This window comes from Narcine bancroftii, chromosome 3 (assembly GCF_036971445.1).
Source record: "Narcine bancroftii isolate sNarBan1 chromosome 3, sNarBan1.hap1, whole genome shotgun sequence".
NCBI classification, from domain to species: Eukaryota; Metazoa; Chordata; class Chondrichthyes; order Torpediniformes; family Narcinidae; genus Narcine; species Narcine bancroftii.
The window spans coordinates 305,192,614-305,207,989 of record NC_091471.1 but is presented as its reverse complement, the minus strand read 5'-3'; the positions used below and the strand labels follow the sequence as shown (position 1 = coordinate 305,207,989).

The 15,376-nt window shown below is 40.4% G+C and overlaps 1 protein-coding gene across 19 annotated transcripts in view; it reads right to left on the bottom strand.

The window, feature by feature from the left end:
* The window catches only part of LOC138759021 (receptor-type tyrosine-protein phosphatase S-like), a 449,917-nt gene continuing 434,541 nt past the window's right edge, over positions 1-15,376 (bottom strand). For all 19 annotated transcript variants that reach the window (XM_069928794.1, XM_069928793.1, XM_069928795.1 and 16 more), the window contains 3 exons: positions 11,858-12,012; positions 5,817-5,952; positions 1-3,953 (listed from right to left, as the gene is read on the bottom strand). In XM_069928794.1, coding sequence (XP_069784895.1) covers positions 3,885-3,953; positions 5,817-5,952; positions 11,858-12,012 — 360 coding nt within the window. In that variant the 3' untranslated portion in view covers positions 1-3,884. The remainder of the gene's footprint in view (positions 3,954-5,816; positions 5,953-11,857; positions 12,013-15,376) is intronic.

Sequence of the window (15,376 nt, the reverse complement as noted above, 5' to 3'; positions counted from 1 at the left end):
TTTTTCCAGACAATCTTCCTTTAATACAAAGTCAACATATCTACATACACAGTGGTTTTTTTATAACCAATTATATTTTCAGTTATAAGTAACATTTGTTCAAAAGCAATAATCACTTGGCCCTCATACAAATGACAGTTCCTTTAAGTTTTTTTTTCAACATCCCGTTAATTTGGCTGTCTCATACTGATTAAGTCTGGCAACTTTCACGAGTTATTGAGTAAATTCATCACAGACGTTGACAAGGAACACGTCAGAGTAAACCAGGTAGCAGTCTCGAGCCCCAAGCAAGTATTCTGTTTATCCCAACATAGCTGAGTTCCATTTGGGGCAAAACAACGGAAGAAAGCAATCTTGAAAAATGAAACACATCCTTAAAATGGTACAAAGAAAGCTCTTTTAACATTTGGAATTCAATGATATATAGCCAGTCACAAACATTTCTACAGTGAAAAAATAGACTGTCTTTAAACATAATATGAACAAATAAATGTATTTTAAATGCTTTTTTTGTTTCTTTTAATTTGACAGATTTTTGTTAAAAAAGGAACAAATACACAATTAAAAAAAAAGATTATGTTTGTCATATGTTACAAAGCACAAAAGATTTTCAAGAAAATTGCTCACAAAAATCGACCTTTTCTGCTTTTGTTTCCCTTTAATATTCTCATCTGCTGAGGTCATCAAGGTTGGCTCGGTGAAGGAGGAGCCCTCTAGCTCTGATCTGCACGACCAAGACTAAGTGATAAAAAATGACCTTTTGTGATGCAATCCTTTTTAAGATATTTTATACTGGTTGCATGGGATTGAGGGAGATCCTTCTAAAGTGCAGCAGTGAGGATGCTGGACGACCAAGGATCTGCTCATACTAACCATTCCAAGACTCTCATATTTACGAAACAATATTTAGTTATTTATATAATATGAATACTTACTGTCCTGCATATTTATGTATGTGTATTATGTCTGATTTTGCACCAAGGACTGGTGAATGCTGTTTCGTCAGGTTGTACTTGTACAATCAGATAATGATAAACTTGATGAGACTCCTGGCAAAGGGTTCATTTGCCTATATTATGGTAGTTAGGAGAATGGTCAATGGTAATACCAGAAGCAACATGGAGTTTTATATGGAACATTAATTTTGTAAAAGGGTATTTAAAAGCTTACCATTTAAAAAACACGGACCATGCTCGAAGCCGATCTACATGGGGGGGGGGGGGGGGGGGTTCAAAGCCAAGTCATATTCTTGTGTGATATAGGATATAAGCAACTAATGCTCAAGATAAAGATTGTATTCCACCCTTATTTTTGATGGTTGGTCCTGCTCAATGACCCATTAAACTCAAGACTGCAAAGATCTCTGCTCTTCAGAAAGATCAGAAGCTAGGCTACAATACAAAACCATACGTCAAACCTGAGAGAAAGAAATCCAAATGTTGTATGGCATGAAGTTTTAAAGTGTATTCCTTCTTGGCCGCACCATTTTTTCCCTCCCAATGTGGCAATTGCTGGGTGACAAAATACCGTGTCAATTCTCCTGCCAAGAGACATTAATTACAGTGTTTGAAAGTAATTCTTGGTGCAGTTCGTTTGTATAATTTGTTCAACATTAGCAAATTTAAATCTTTAATCCAATGCCAGCTAAAAATACCACTTTTACATGTAGAGATATAGCAATAATTATTTCTACACAAATATGTATGGCTACAATTTAATACAAGGAGCTGACTATTTCATGTAATACCTATCTAAATCAGCCCATTGCTTTCTTTGATGCCTGCAAGACCATCCTGAACACTGGATAATGCAGCACAGAAACAGGCCCTTCTGGTCCTTAGAAAAAAATATTTTTCTGCCTAGTCACATCAACCTGCACCTTGACCATAGTTCTCCATACCCATCCCATTCAGGTACCCACCCGAATTTCTCTTAAATATTCAAATCAAACTCATATCCATCACTTGTGACAGCACCTCTGACCTCATTCTGAGTGAAGAGGTTTCTCCTCACGTTCCACTTTTCACCCTTACCCACATCCTCTTATTCTGGTCTCACCAACCTTCGTGGGTGCTTTTTCACAAATGCTTTGTGCCTAGTTTAGAACCACAATGTCTCTTAAATACCATCCTCTCAAAATAATTCTTTTGAAAGTTGCTAATGAGATTGGATGAGTGGCTATTTGTTAATTGATCCATTGAGCTTGTACAGTGTAAGGCTATGGGAAGGTGAGGTAAATGGGTTGAAGTGGGGAGGTTGGAGATTGTTGCTAGTGAAAGACTAAGAATCAAAAAAAGAATAATTGCATCGAAAGCATTGAAAAACATTCAACTAAAATTTACTAACTTTCTATTTTTAATCCAATCGAGAGAAGATTTAGATCGGCCACCGTCCCCTGTGTCTCCCAGACAAGGACAATTAGAAGGATTATTGCATTTTAACAGTGCACACAGAATCAGAATTAATTGAACGGATCTCAGTGGTGACATCCCAATAGTGGAAGAACAATCCCAGCCTACAAAGACCGGAATTCCCAATTCAAGCACTGAATGCATTCTCCTGCCATTACACTCGTTGGTTTAAAATATCAGATAAAAATTACATTGTTCTCTCTGCTGGTTTAGCAGACGAATTAAAAACTCAGCTTATATTTACGACCAAGGGATGGCATTGGTGTTCAATTGGAACTTGTGAATATGGCATTTTTTTTTTCTAATTTATTCTTTTCCTTCTTTATATATTATTCTCTTAACTGATCCAATGTTCATAATCCCTCACTCTTAAGGGAAGGCAAGGATCTGTCTCCAGTCCTTTATTACCTAAATAAAGTGAGTGTCTTACTGATGTTACAAAAACAGCTTCTTCCCTTCCACCATCAGATTTCTGAACAGTGAACCTATAGATACTACCTCATTTTTTCCCTTTTTTACACTAATTATACCAATTTTTTTTGTACCCATAATGCACAATATTGCTACTGCAATACAACAAATTTTGTGATACGTTCATGACAGTGAACCCAATTTCTGACTCATTCTTCACTTTCTCATATTAAGCTTTACTACATATCACTTGGGGAGGGGAGGGGGGGATCTCTCGTCTCTCTTGCATTCGAGAACCATCAACTGAAGTGATGTCTTTATACCTGCTTCAGATTTTCAACAAGGTCAACAGCTCTCTCATTCTTCCAACCCTGCACATAATCATTTAAAATTGAACCACCTTCCCAATGTGCAGCTCCTTCATGTTGTATTGCTAAAATAACACAAGAGTAGGGAGCCATCATGAAAAGACCCATCTGTTAACAACGACACAGGAGAAGGCACACATGAAGAACCTGTTTAGATGAAACATAGTCGATGGACTACTGCTGAGAGTGATCCTTTATGACAATACAGTAGACAAAATCAGAAAGGCCACCTGCAGTAAATGTGGTTTTGTGAGCAGTCTTCTTCAATGCTTTTCCACAGCTTTGATTAATAAAAGGATTTTTTTTTATATATAAGCAAGAAAAACTCTAAATGATGTAACCAAAGACAGGATCCCATCTTTTCAGATTTTCCCTTCATCCACTTTCCAAATGATTGTTTGCTTGTGTGTCCTTGATATTTCATCAGACAGTCCACAGAGTAAGTTCAGATCCATTTCACCACAGCGGAACACTTGAGGTAAGTAGGACTTGTCTAACAATTAAAATGATTGCCAAACAGACCAGGGTCCTCCTTCTCTTCTGGGTTACAACATTGAGTTCCCTTTGGGTCCATCTGAAATATCTTCCCCCCCGGCGGTGGTTAGAATTAATGTACTTTTCAAGCACGCTATATGGCTCAGAAGAGGTGCTCAGTGTCCATTGTGGCCTGTTGAGTTTGATGATCAATGGCTTTTTACGTTGCATAATGATCAAAACTCCCAAGGTATTCCAATGCTGCTTGATAGCAGAACTGATATTCATCCTGGAAACAAACATGGCAGCATTATCAAAACTGAATGAACATTTACCAATGTTATTGGCTTCCAACAAAATGAGGAGAAAAGTTTGCCGAGAAGAAGGAAATTAATTTATTACGTGCACCTCACAGTCCGTGTTTCATAATCGAGCAATTATTTGTAACTGTTACTAGAGAAAGTTTTTTTTGTCAATTTCCATACAATAAAATGAAATAGTGATAATTTAATCGGCTCCACTGCTATAGGTTGAAGGTCAGAGGCTGGCAAGGATTCTAGAGAAAGATTCCAACCACAGGAAAGTTTTCCAAAACTGTCCAACTCTTGATTGGAGTTCTTGGAAAAGGCCACTGACTGAGAGGAATATTTATTGCTCAGATATTGGTTTCCTCCAAAATTGTGGAAGAAACTCATAGAAGAGCCTGCTACCCCTCTCATCAACAGTGGTATTCACTTTTAGGATCACTCTAGATCAGCCATTCTCAATGGGGGGGGGGGGGGAGGTGGGAGCATACGATCCCAAAAGGGCCACAGCACATTTATTTTGATGTCACCTCACATAACAAAAATATTTTTAATGTTTTTATGCATTCAGTAGAAGAGAAGTACAAAACAACTAAATTTGACCGCTTCACAGGGAAGAGGCCACAACCTTTGAGCTGAGCCCCAAGGAGGCCATAGCCAAAAAAAATGTTGAGAATGGCTGTTTCAGATCATCAGTTTTATACAAACATCATCTTATCCAAATCATCTGGTATGGCATTAATTTATCCAGTGAGTTTAAATTGGATCACAGCATTCTCTTTGAATAATTAAATGTGATTGCATTTAGTCCCTGGGAAAAAAAATAAATTGAAAAATTGTTTGGAAAAGATAATTTAAACATTGGAAGGGTGAATTTCAACTAGATATAATGTATTAAAATTGGACCACAGATTTGCTGATGGGACCTTGCCCAATTTCATGCAAACATTAGACGGTCTCACAGCCGCTGTGCACATTGCAGGAGTCCACAGACCTTGCACACATTAAATAGAGACAGCAAAAGAACAAGGACCACTTTCAGTATAGGCATCCCTTAAAAAAATCAATAGCATTCTGGGGCTAACAGGTCAAACAATTCTTTGCCTATGACATCATGGAGTGGCATGGTAATATAGCGGCTAGAATAACACTATTACTGGGCCAGCAAGTTGGGTTTGAGTCCACCACGACCTGCAAGGAGTTTGTATGCTCTCTCTGTGTCCATGTGGGTTTCCTCTGGCTTCTGCCCACGGTTAATAGTCACATGGGTTTAATTGGAAAGAATATGCTCGTGGGCCTGTTACCATACTGTATCTCTCAATTTTTAAAAAACTGTGGCGAGGGCAGGCCAGGGTGGAGTTGGAAAGAGGTCCAGTGTTTGGTTTCTGTTGAAATTCACTTGCTAGGATCGAGTGGACTGAATAGACTTAAGGCCATTTCATGTCAGGCCTCCGCCTGGAGACTGGCTGCAAGAGCAAATTGAAAACTTAAAACTTACCATTCAGACAGCAACCCCAAGAGGCTGCTCCAGCGACCCATTCATATCGAGAGGCGCCTCATTAGTGCCCAGTAACAGCTTTTTCCCGGAACAATATGGACTAATTTCTCTGATGTTTAAGGAACAATGTGATAATGTGTGCCAGCGAGGAGTGGGGTGGATCCAAGTATAATCGCGCTCCATTCAGGGAGAGAAATGATTTTCATTCATGTCACTTTGTTTGAAATACTGGGTCATTTGGGGAAGATTATCTTCATGCATTTAGGCAGGAAAGCAGAACCATGCGCAGTTTAAAGGTAGGGACTGATCTTGCACATACTCCAGGTGTTTCCTGTCTTGCTGTCCTTACCTCTGTCTGTACCATGGCTGGTCGCTGTGTTCGGAGCATCTTAACAGTCTGGAAAATATCCACAACCCCTTCATATCTCATTCTTTCCAAGACGATGCTCAGAGTGATAAAGACCCCAGTCCGGCCGACTCCAGCACTTCGAGCAGAAAGGTATTCACATTAACGATAATCAGTTTGTCATGCACACACACGTACAACTTACAGATGCAACAAAATTCTTCCTTACTGCAGCTAAACAGATACTTCTGTAAGAAAATCTCCAATGGTATCCATTAAATTACCCTAGTATGGAAATAGATATTAAATATAAAAGACAGATAATAAATATTGAGTTACAGTTGGGGCAAGTAAAGCAACCCATCAATAATGTAAACAAGTCTTTGTGGGGCTGGAATAGTTTATGAATTGGGCATTAAGGGGAGGTTCAAGAGACTAATTTAAGGATCCTTACTTTGCACATTATTTATTACTGAATATTTTTTCTATATTTGCACAGTTTCACATTTCTTGCTTTCCATTTCTCTCTGTTGTTTCTACACCTTTACCTAGAATACATTTTACACTACCGAAAAGTAGAAATTCTGCCTGGCCTGCAAAAAAAAATCTCAAGGTTGTATGTAATGTCATCCTGTAAACATTCTCTGACAATAAATTTGAACTTTGAAGAGCATGATAGTTGTTGGAAAAAAAAAGACTGCCCAGAGGTTTTGGACTTCAGGCTTCTGATCATTCTTCCCAAAGGCACATTAGACCTCAGTCCCATCAACTCCATCACCATGAGCAAAATGGAGTTCACATCAGAGTGCCCAAATCGGAGATCAGATGAATTTTTCAAACTGACACTCCTTCGGTCTCCTGTAGATGCATTCGAGAAAAGCAATTTGATTCTAAGCATGTTCCCAAACACTTCAAACTTCTCTACTTCCCACAAATATCTGAATAGAGTCAAGTGAATTACCAGACATGATCAGATTAGCATTCACAAATATGGCTCAGAGTATAGAAATAAAGAATTATGAAGCACAATTTAACCAATTTCAGTGATTCAACAGCTACACTGACCAGGCCCCATGGTGGTTTATACCTTTTCTTAAATTTCCAGAATCACTACCTGACCTTCATATTTAGCAAAAGAGCGGCAGATTCCAGGTACCCATTGAATAGAATTCAGTCAGAGATTCCTCCAGAATTCAAACCCAAGGTATCTATCACCAGAGTCCAATTATTAGGATCTAATTCAGCAACAATCAATCAACGAGATGCAGAATACAATCACCAACTGAATCTACTCAACAAACTTTGCAAAGTAATCACTTAAGATTTAACATTCTATCACCAAACTCGAGATTCCACCTGCCAGGCACTGCAATTCACAAGTTGTATATGCAAAACAGGAGAATACCACTACCACTTTTGGTGCCCAATCACTAAACATAATCAACCAATCATTGAACTTCACAGGGTAATTATTTATCTCCAGATCCAAACTTTAGAATTTAATCATCAATGATCAAGCTTGATGGTCAATAATCAGCTTCCAGAATCTAAATTTCTTCTCTCCACGAGGACCAGAGAGCAATCAATAAACCCCAATCTCAAAGCTTCTTCAACCACCAAATTCCAGCCTCCAACAGGCAAAATTCTAGCACCCAATAACCAAGCTTCAAATCGATCACCAAACCACAATTACTGTTATCCAGAGCCTCGGTCACACATCCCATAATCCAATCCACAACCTCTAGACTTGAGTCACCAAAAACCAATCACTGAGCCTCATCTTAAGTTGACAAGGTGCAGAGGCCAATCATCAAATGCGAGAATCCATTCTCTAATTTCCCAGCTCCAAAGCCTGAAAATAAAGTTCTAAAACCTCCCCCCAATCTCCAGGGCCCAGACATTTTATTTTTGAATATTTTCTTTTTGATTTTCAAAGACTCATGCAAATCCAAACAAACCACACAATCTCTTCAACAATAGTGTATAACACCCAGAGTCTATTTCCCCCCCCCCACCTCTCTCCCCTCCTTCCTGTACCCTAATTCATCAAAGAAAAGATTATATAAATTAAACAAATACAAAGAAACAAATATTGGTAAAGTCACAAACCTTTAAGGGAACAAGAAAAACCCAAAGAAACCTAAAGTAACAAAGATAAGGAACAAAATACAACAGGACATCATCTGCGCCGCGACCCACTTCATTGATCCCAGTCATTTCACTACTGCCACGGATAATTGTACTTTCCTCTATTCGGAAGGGGTATAATTATATCTGTCTACCAATGTGTTGCAGATAGCATTGCCACACCCTAAAAAATGTGCCATATTTCCCCCTTAAATTGTACGTGATTTTCTCTAGGGGAAATACAACTCTGCATTTCCGTATTCCATCGTGTAACATTTAGTTGGGAGTTGGACTTCCATGTGACCGCTATACACTTCCTGGCTACCAACAAGACGAGCTTCACACACTGAACTTGGTATCTGGACAGTTTAAAACTCACGTCCATAATGTTTCCCAGAAGGTACAATTCTGGATCCTATGGAAAATCCACTTTTGTAATTTTTTTTTTCAATGTTCCCCCAAGTCCTCCCAGAAGGATCTCAACTTCAAAAGGTTGAATGGATGAAGGTTCCAATCTCCACACCACACCTAAAGCACATTTCCAAAATTTCTGATTTTAGGTTTGTGTAATTTTTGTGGTAATGCAGGAAATTGTATTACACCAACCTGGACCTGGCATTATAACTGCTGTCATACTGTCCTGACAAAGGTCTGACCAGCACCGCTCGTGGATTGCTGTGCCCAAGTCTGTTTCCCACCTTTCCCTAGACTTGTGTAAGCCCTCACTTTGGAAAAAGAGATACATTATAGAGATGAACTTGCGCATATTCCCTTTTCAAATTAGAATCTCCATGTCACTACACACAGCCAGGGCCATAGATGGTCCCATGCCCAGACATTGTTTTGAGTCTGTTTATCAAACTGCAGAATCCAAACAGAAGACTCCTGAATTAGCCACCAATCACAAAGCTCTCATCATCAAATCACCAATCCAATCACCAAACTACAGAGTCGAATCAGAAAACTCCGGATCATAAGTGCCAATCTATTGGCCAACACTAGTGTCAAGTCAGGAAAGTCCAGAACCTACATGCAGGACATTAATCTCCAGAGTACAATCACCAAGTTCAGAATCTAATCATCAAATTCCCAAAACCATCCAGAATTTAATCACAAAACAGAAAAATCCAAACATCTGATCGACAAGCTTCATTGACAATATCGAGGTTCAGAATCATATTGGACTGATCTAGAAGTTAATCACCACTTTCCAGGAACACGTAAGCATGCTCCAGAGTTCATTCAAATCAAGTTTATTGTCATCTGATGGTACAAGTACAACCCGACAAAACAGCGTACTCTGGTCCTCAGTGCCAAACATGTAGACTCACAACCAGACATAACACAAATATAGACAATACACACTATACAAGTATTCACCAGTACAAATAAATAAATAGATCGTTTCATGAATATGAGGGTCTGGGATGGTTAGTGTGAGTAATTCCTTTGGTTGTTTAGCATTCTTACTGGCCGTGGGAAGAAGTTGTTCCTCAGCCTGGTGGTGATGTCTCTGATACTCCTGTATCTCTTTCCCCATGGGAGCAGTTGAAACATGCTGGGCGCCTGGTGGAAGGGGTCCTCAATGATTTTGCATACCCTCTTCAGACCATGATCCCAGTAGATCAAGTTAATGGGGTGGGGGGGGGCGGGGGGAGGTGGTGGAGATGGACTCCAGTGATCCTCTCTTCCATTCTTATGTTGATTGAACTCCAATCCATTTATCTGCAGCAACTGTACCGCACTGTGATGCTGCCGGCCAGGACGCTCTCAATAGAGCTCCTGGAGAAGGTTGCCCTGATGCTGGCCAGTAGCTTTGTCCTCTTCAGTCTTCTCAGGAAGTGCAGTCGCTGATTTGCCTTCCTGATAAGTGAGGAGATAGTGTGTGTCCACGATAGGTCACTAGATTTGTGAACTCCGAGGAACTTTTGGTCTCCACTCTCTTCCCTGCAGTGCTCCAATCTACAGTGGAGGGTGGTCATTTCAGGTCCTCCTGAAGTCCAAGATCATCTCCTTCATCTTGTTTATGTTGAGACTAAGGTTGTTTACTCTCGCATAAGATCACAATATTTCCACCTCTTCTTTGTTACTGATGAGGCCAAATTCTATTATGTCTTCTGCAGACCTGATGACATTGTTGAAGCTGGATCTGGCGATGCAGTCGTGCATCATTAACGTGAACAGGAGCGGGTTGAGGATACAGTACTCAGCGGGATGGTGCTAGAGACTCAGATAGACTGTAGTCTTTCCATTAGAAAGTCCAGAATCCAGTTAGAAAGAGAGATGTTGAGTCCCAATGAGGACAGCTTCTGCACCCGCCTCTGGGGAACGATCGTATTAAATGTCAATGAATAGCAGCCTGGTGCCTGAGGCGTCGTTCTCCAGGTGGGCCAGGACTGAGTGAAGCAACAAGGCTATAGCATCGCCAAGCTCCAAAATTCCACTGGAAAATCCGGAAATAAATCTCTAACACCAATATCTAATGTCCAGCATCAACTTGTCAGTCAATGAAACCTTCCACTGAATTCATGACCACAAATTATTGAACAGACTCAAGGTTTCGCAAATGGTCAACTCAAATGACAATCATTAAATCTTCAGAATCCAATGAATAAGTTCTGGAGACTATTGGTTGGTACTGCTTGTCCTCTTGAATTTGGTGAAATGCTTTTGAGAATCAGAATTTATTGTTCTGAACAAGTAACAAAATGTGTTGTTTTGTAGCAGCATCAGAGAGCGAACATTCATATAAACCACCTTACAAAATAAATTATAGTTCATGAAAAGTCAAATTAAGGCAGTGCCTTCGGTTTATTGATTATTCAGAAATCAGCAATTGGGAAGAAGCTGTCCTTGTGCTCGTCTTCAGGCTCCTGTATCTTTTTCCCGATGGTAGCAGAGTGAGGAGGGCATGTCCTGGGTAGTGGGGTCCCGAGGCTACTTTTTTTTAAAGACACTGCTTGGACTGGTCTGGTGCCGTATTAACAGCCCTCTGGAGTTTTCTCTTGTCCTGACCATTGCCACCTCCATATCAAACAGTGATGCAACCAGCCAGAAGGCTCTCCATGGTACAACTGTAGAAGAAGTTTTTGAGACATAGAAGAAGTTCTATGACCCACTGAATCTTTTCCAACACCTCACAAAGTATAGTGACAGGCGAGCCTTCGTTGTGATTGCATCGAAATGAAGGCTTCAGGAGAGATCCTCAGAGAGGTTGACACCCAGGAATACGATGCAGACTGGATTGTGTTCTCCTGATTTTACTCCAGAAGTCCACATTCATCTCCTTCGTTTCGGCTAATGTTGAGTGCAAGGTTTCGGCTGATGCTGAGTGCAAGGATTTGGCTGATCCTGAGTGCAAGTTTTTGGCTGATCCTGAGTGCAAGGTTTCGGCTAATCCTGAGTGCAAGGCTTTGGCTTGCTGGTTTGATTCTGCAGCTCAGGGGATGGCAGTAGAAGGTTTTTTTTTGATTTGGTTCTTTAACTGGGATTCAGTTACCAAGTGCCACAGCCCCCATGACCAGACTCCAAAGCCAATGACAGGATTCATACATACAATTAGCAAACTGCAATCCAGTCACAAAACTCCAGATCCCCGCAAACAATCATTAAACTTCAATGTCATGTTTCAGAATCTAATCATTAAATTTCTGTATCTAATCACCTCACATCCTGTCACCAACCTCTAGAGTTACATTATCAAAGCTCCAGGGTCCAATTGCTGAATCTCACAATCTAATTATTGTACCTCAACTTCCATACCTCTCTGCACTTCAAATAATATCCTGCAATCTATGTACCTAAGTATGGCTGAAATAATTAACTGAGCTGACTGAACACCTATTTCAGGAATCTTCAAAAGCCTTTAGTGGATGTGAATCACATTGCTTCTTTAAATACTACCACCTTCAACTCACCTGCAGTGAACTGAGATGGGACCATCTTGGCCAAACTGTTCCTTGGTTTTATGCACTTGCCCAATAAAATCGATGAAGCCCTCACCAGATTTTGGCACACCCTGTTCTGGCCAGTCTGTAAACTGGAACTGCCGGACTGTCCGCGACTGGCCATCCTGTGAAGGAAAAGAGACTGAATGAGGCATGAGACCAGCAACACCCTGAATACTCAGCCAATGTAGGTCTTAGTTAATAACCCCCGGACCAAAAGGCCCTCCGAACAACATTCCATAAGACATGAATGATAACGATGACTTATATACAATATATAAATACAGTGAAATTCTTGCTTCCTAACAAAAACTAAGTACTAATTAAATTACCACATGAGAGAAAAAGTGTAATAATTACAAAAGGATGTATCAATGTTCACAGTGGCAATTAACGCAATGATTGATGGTCTTTAAACCTCTGTACCTTCTAACTAAAGGTAATAGAGAGAAAAGGTTGTGACCAGGGTGATGGGGGTCCTTTATGATGTTGGTTGGTTTCTTGAGGCACCATCTCACATAGATGTTTTCAATGGATGGGAGCTTGGAGCCTCTAATGGACCTGGTCATCTTTGTTACCTTCTGCGTTTCTGGACACTCAAATTACTAAGCCAGGCTGTGATGCAACCGAGATCCGAATTTTTTCCACAATGCATCTGTACAAGTTTGATAAAATATTTGACAACATGCTAAATGTCCCCCGACTTCTTAGAAAGTCTAGGTATTGGTGCGCTTTCTTCATGGTTGCCTTGATGTCTCGTCTCCAGGAAAGGTTTGGTGAAATGTGGAAACCCAGGATTTTGAAGGTTTAACCCAACCCACCTCCGTCTCATCAATGTGGACAAATGCATGGCCCCTTGGCCTCTCCTTCCTAAAATCTACAATAAGCTTCTTGTTTTCTGTATTTGAAAAGTCAGTTTGTTTACATTTCTCTCTTTTGTGTACATATCTTTTTATTGAGTAGAAATTCTGCCTGGACTGCGGGAAAAGGAATCTCTCGGTTTTATGTGATGTCATGTATGCACTCTGATAACAAATTTGAACTCAAATTTAAAGATTGCATTGGAGAGGAACTTGACTATGCAGAGATTAGAGCAGAAGATTAAGCATCCACTCAGGTATCATCTTCTGACCTTCCCCTATACTGTTTAATACATTTCCACTTCATGCCAAAGATAAATTCGTCTTCAAAGCCATGATTGATTTGACTTCACCAGCCTCTTACGGCGAAGCATTCTGGCCTGGAAAATAGATTTCACTCACTCAGGATGCACTGAAAATGCACTACTTTTAGTGCTGTTGCTCTGTTAAACCACAAGTTTGGACAAAAATTGCTTAAAAGGCATTTTACTCATAGAATCACACGCCACACTGGGACCTAGTTCAAGTTTATAGTCACCGATATCAAAATGATAGAGATTTTATGTGGTTCCCAGAGGCAGGCAGGGCTTATAGTTGCTGTATTAATATTGGGAAGGTGAATTGACCTTGAGGAACATCTCTGTGACAACTAGGCACCTTGGCCTTCATAAATCGAAGTACTGAGTACAGGAGTTGGGATATTTAGGTGAGATTGTACGAAACATAGATGAGGCCAAATTTGGAGTATTGTGTGCAGTTCTGGTCGCCAAACTACAGGAAGGGATATCAGTAAGATCAAAAGAGTGCAGAGAAGATTTGGTATGATGCTGCCAGGTCTTCAGGAGTTACAGGGAAAGATTAAACAGGTTGGGACTTTATTCCTTAGAGCAAAGAAGAATGAGGAGAGATTTGATAGAGGTTTACAAAATTATGAGGGGAATAGATAGAGTAAATGTGAGTAGGCTCTTTTCACTTAGATTGGGAGAGATAAATACAAAAGGACATGGGTTTAAGGTGAAAGGTTTAGGGGGAAACATTAGTGAGAACTTCTCTCAGAGAATGTGGGAGTTTGGAACGAGTTGCCATCTGACATGGTAAATGCAGGCTAACTTAAGTTTTAAGAATAAATTGGATAGATACATGGTTGGGAGTGGTCTGGAGGATTATGGAATAGGTACAGGTTAGTGGTTCTAGAGAAATGATGTTTTGGCACAGACTAGAAGGGCTGATTGGTCTGTTTCCTGTGCTGTAGTTTTCTATGGTCTCTAGGGATAAGGCATCCATGTAGGTGAGAGAAAATTCAGTGGAGCTATCTCCAATATGTGTGCCATAAGAAGGTCCACCCACCACTAAAATCTGTAAATAGATCTGTCTGGGAGACATCACTGCATCTTTCACTCAGGTGGATGACATCTCTGAGAGGGCACACTGTGATGGTTCTGCATCTGTGCCGGACCATTAAGTCAGGGTGATGTTCTGCATTGAACATCAGGTTGGCTGGAGATCCTTCAATGCATGGCTCTTTGTTGGCCTGCTGTTGGACTTGCTCCATGTTTTTAATCACTGATAAATATAGGTCAAAGGTTAGTTTGGTAACTTGGAAATGAACTCTGCGCCTGTCATGACATCATTGGGTGCATGCCTGATGCTAGGCAAACATCTCCTGCACCAAGGTGAATTATGCATAAGAGAGGCTTGGATTGATTCTTGGATGTACACGTCCATCCAGAAGTAATTGTCAGTGCAATCTGTTTCCCTGATGTCATGGAATCGGGCCCTTTTGCCTGCTGAGTCTCTGCCAGCCATTCACACTGCAATAATCCCATTTCATTCTGTCCACTTGCCCATTAATGGCCTAATCAAATTCTATTACATTGCAAGGAATGGGGATGAATTTGCTCTTTTGGAATTCTGTTTGGCACCACTAAATTTGATTCGCTTGAATTCCATGCTATGCTCTCAAAGAAAGAAGGCATGTTAGGGGTTTATCTGGAATGGATTGAGATTTCTTCAAGACATGTGATCGGACCCATGAGAGATCTCCACTTAGGCAACAAAAATGAGGAAAAGTATCCCGTGGAGGCCCCTTGCCCCAGTCATTGGTGTGTGAGGCAATTCAGCTCAGGTTCAACTCAAACCAAGAAGCCAATTACAATACAGCCATTTCAGTCTCAAATTCTGTTGAAAGAAAAGCAAGTTGCCGGAGGATTCTTGATTTTCAAATTTAAATCTAAATTTGAATTCAGACCTACAGCACAGTAACAGACCCTTCCAGCCACGAGCCTGTGGCTCCAAAATACCCCAAATAACCTACGACCCCCGGTACTCTTTGAAGAGTTATAGGAAACTGGACACCCATAGGAAACCCAGACAGACACGGGGAGAACCTACAAATTCCTTAAAGACAGTGCCAGATTCCAACCTGGGTCAATGACACAGTAATAGTGTTGTGCTTGAGAAAAGGTTTTGACTTGAAGCATCAGCTCCTCATTTCCCTGCGTAGAAGTTGCTGGACCTGTGGATCGTCTTGCCTTTTGCTCCATATTTTAGTATCTGCAATCTCTGGTGTCTCAGAGTCTGATGATTTTGTGTTTGATTTCACTTCAACCTTGCCTCTAAATTAGGTTTA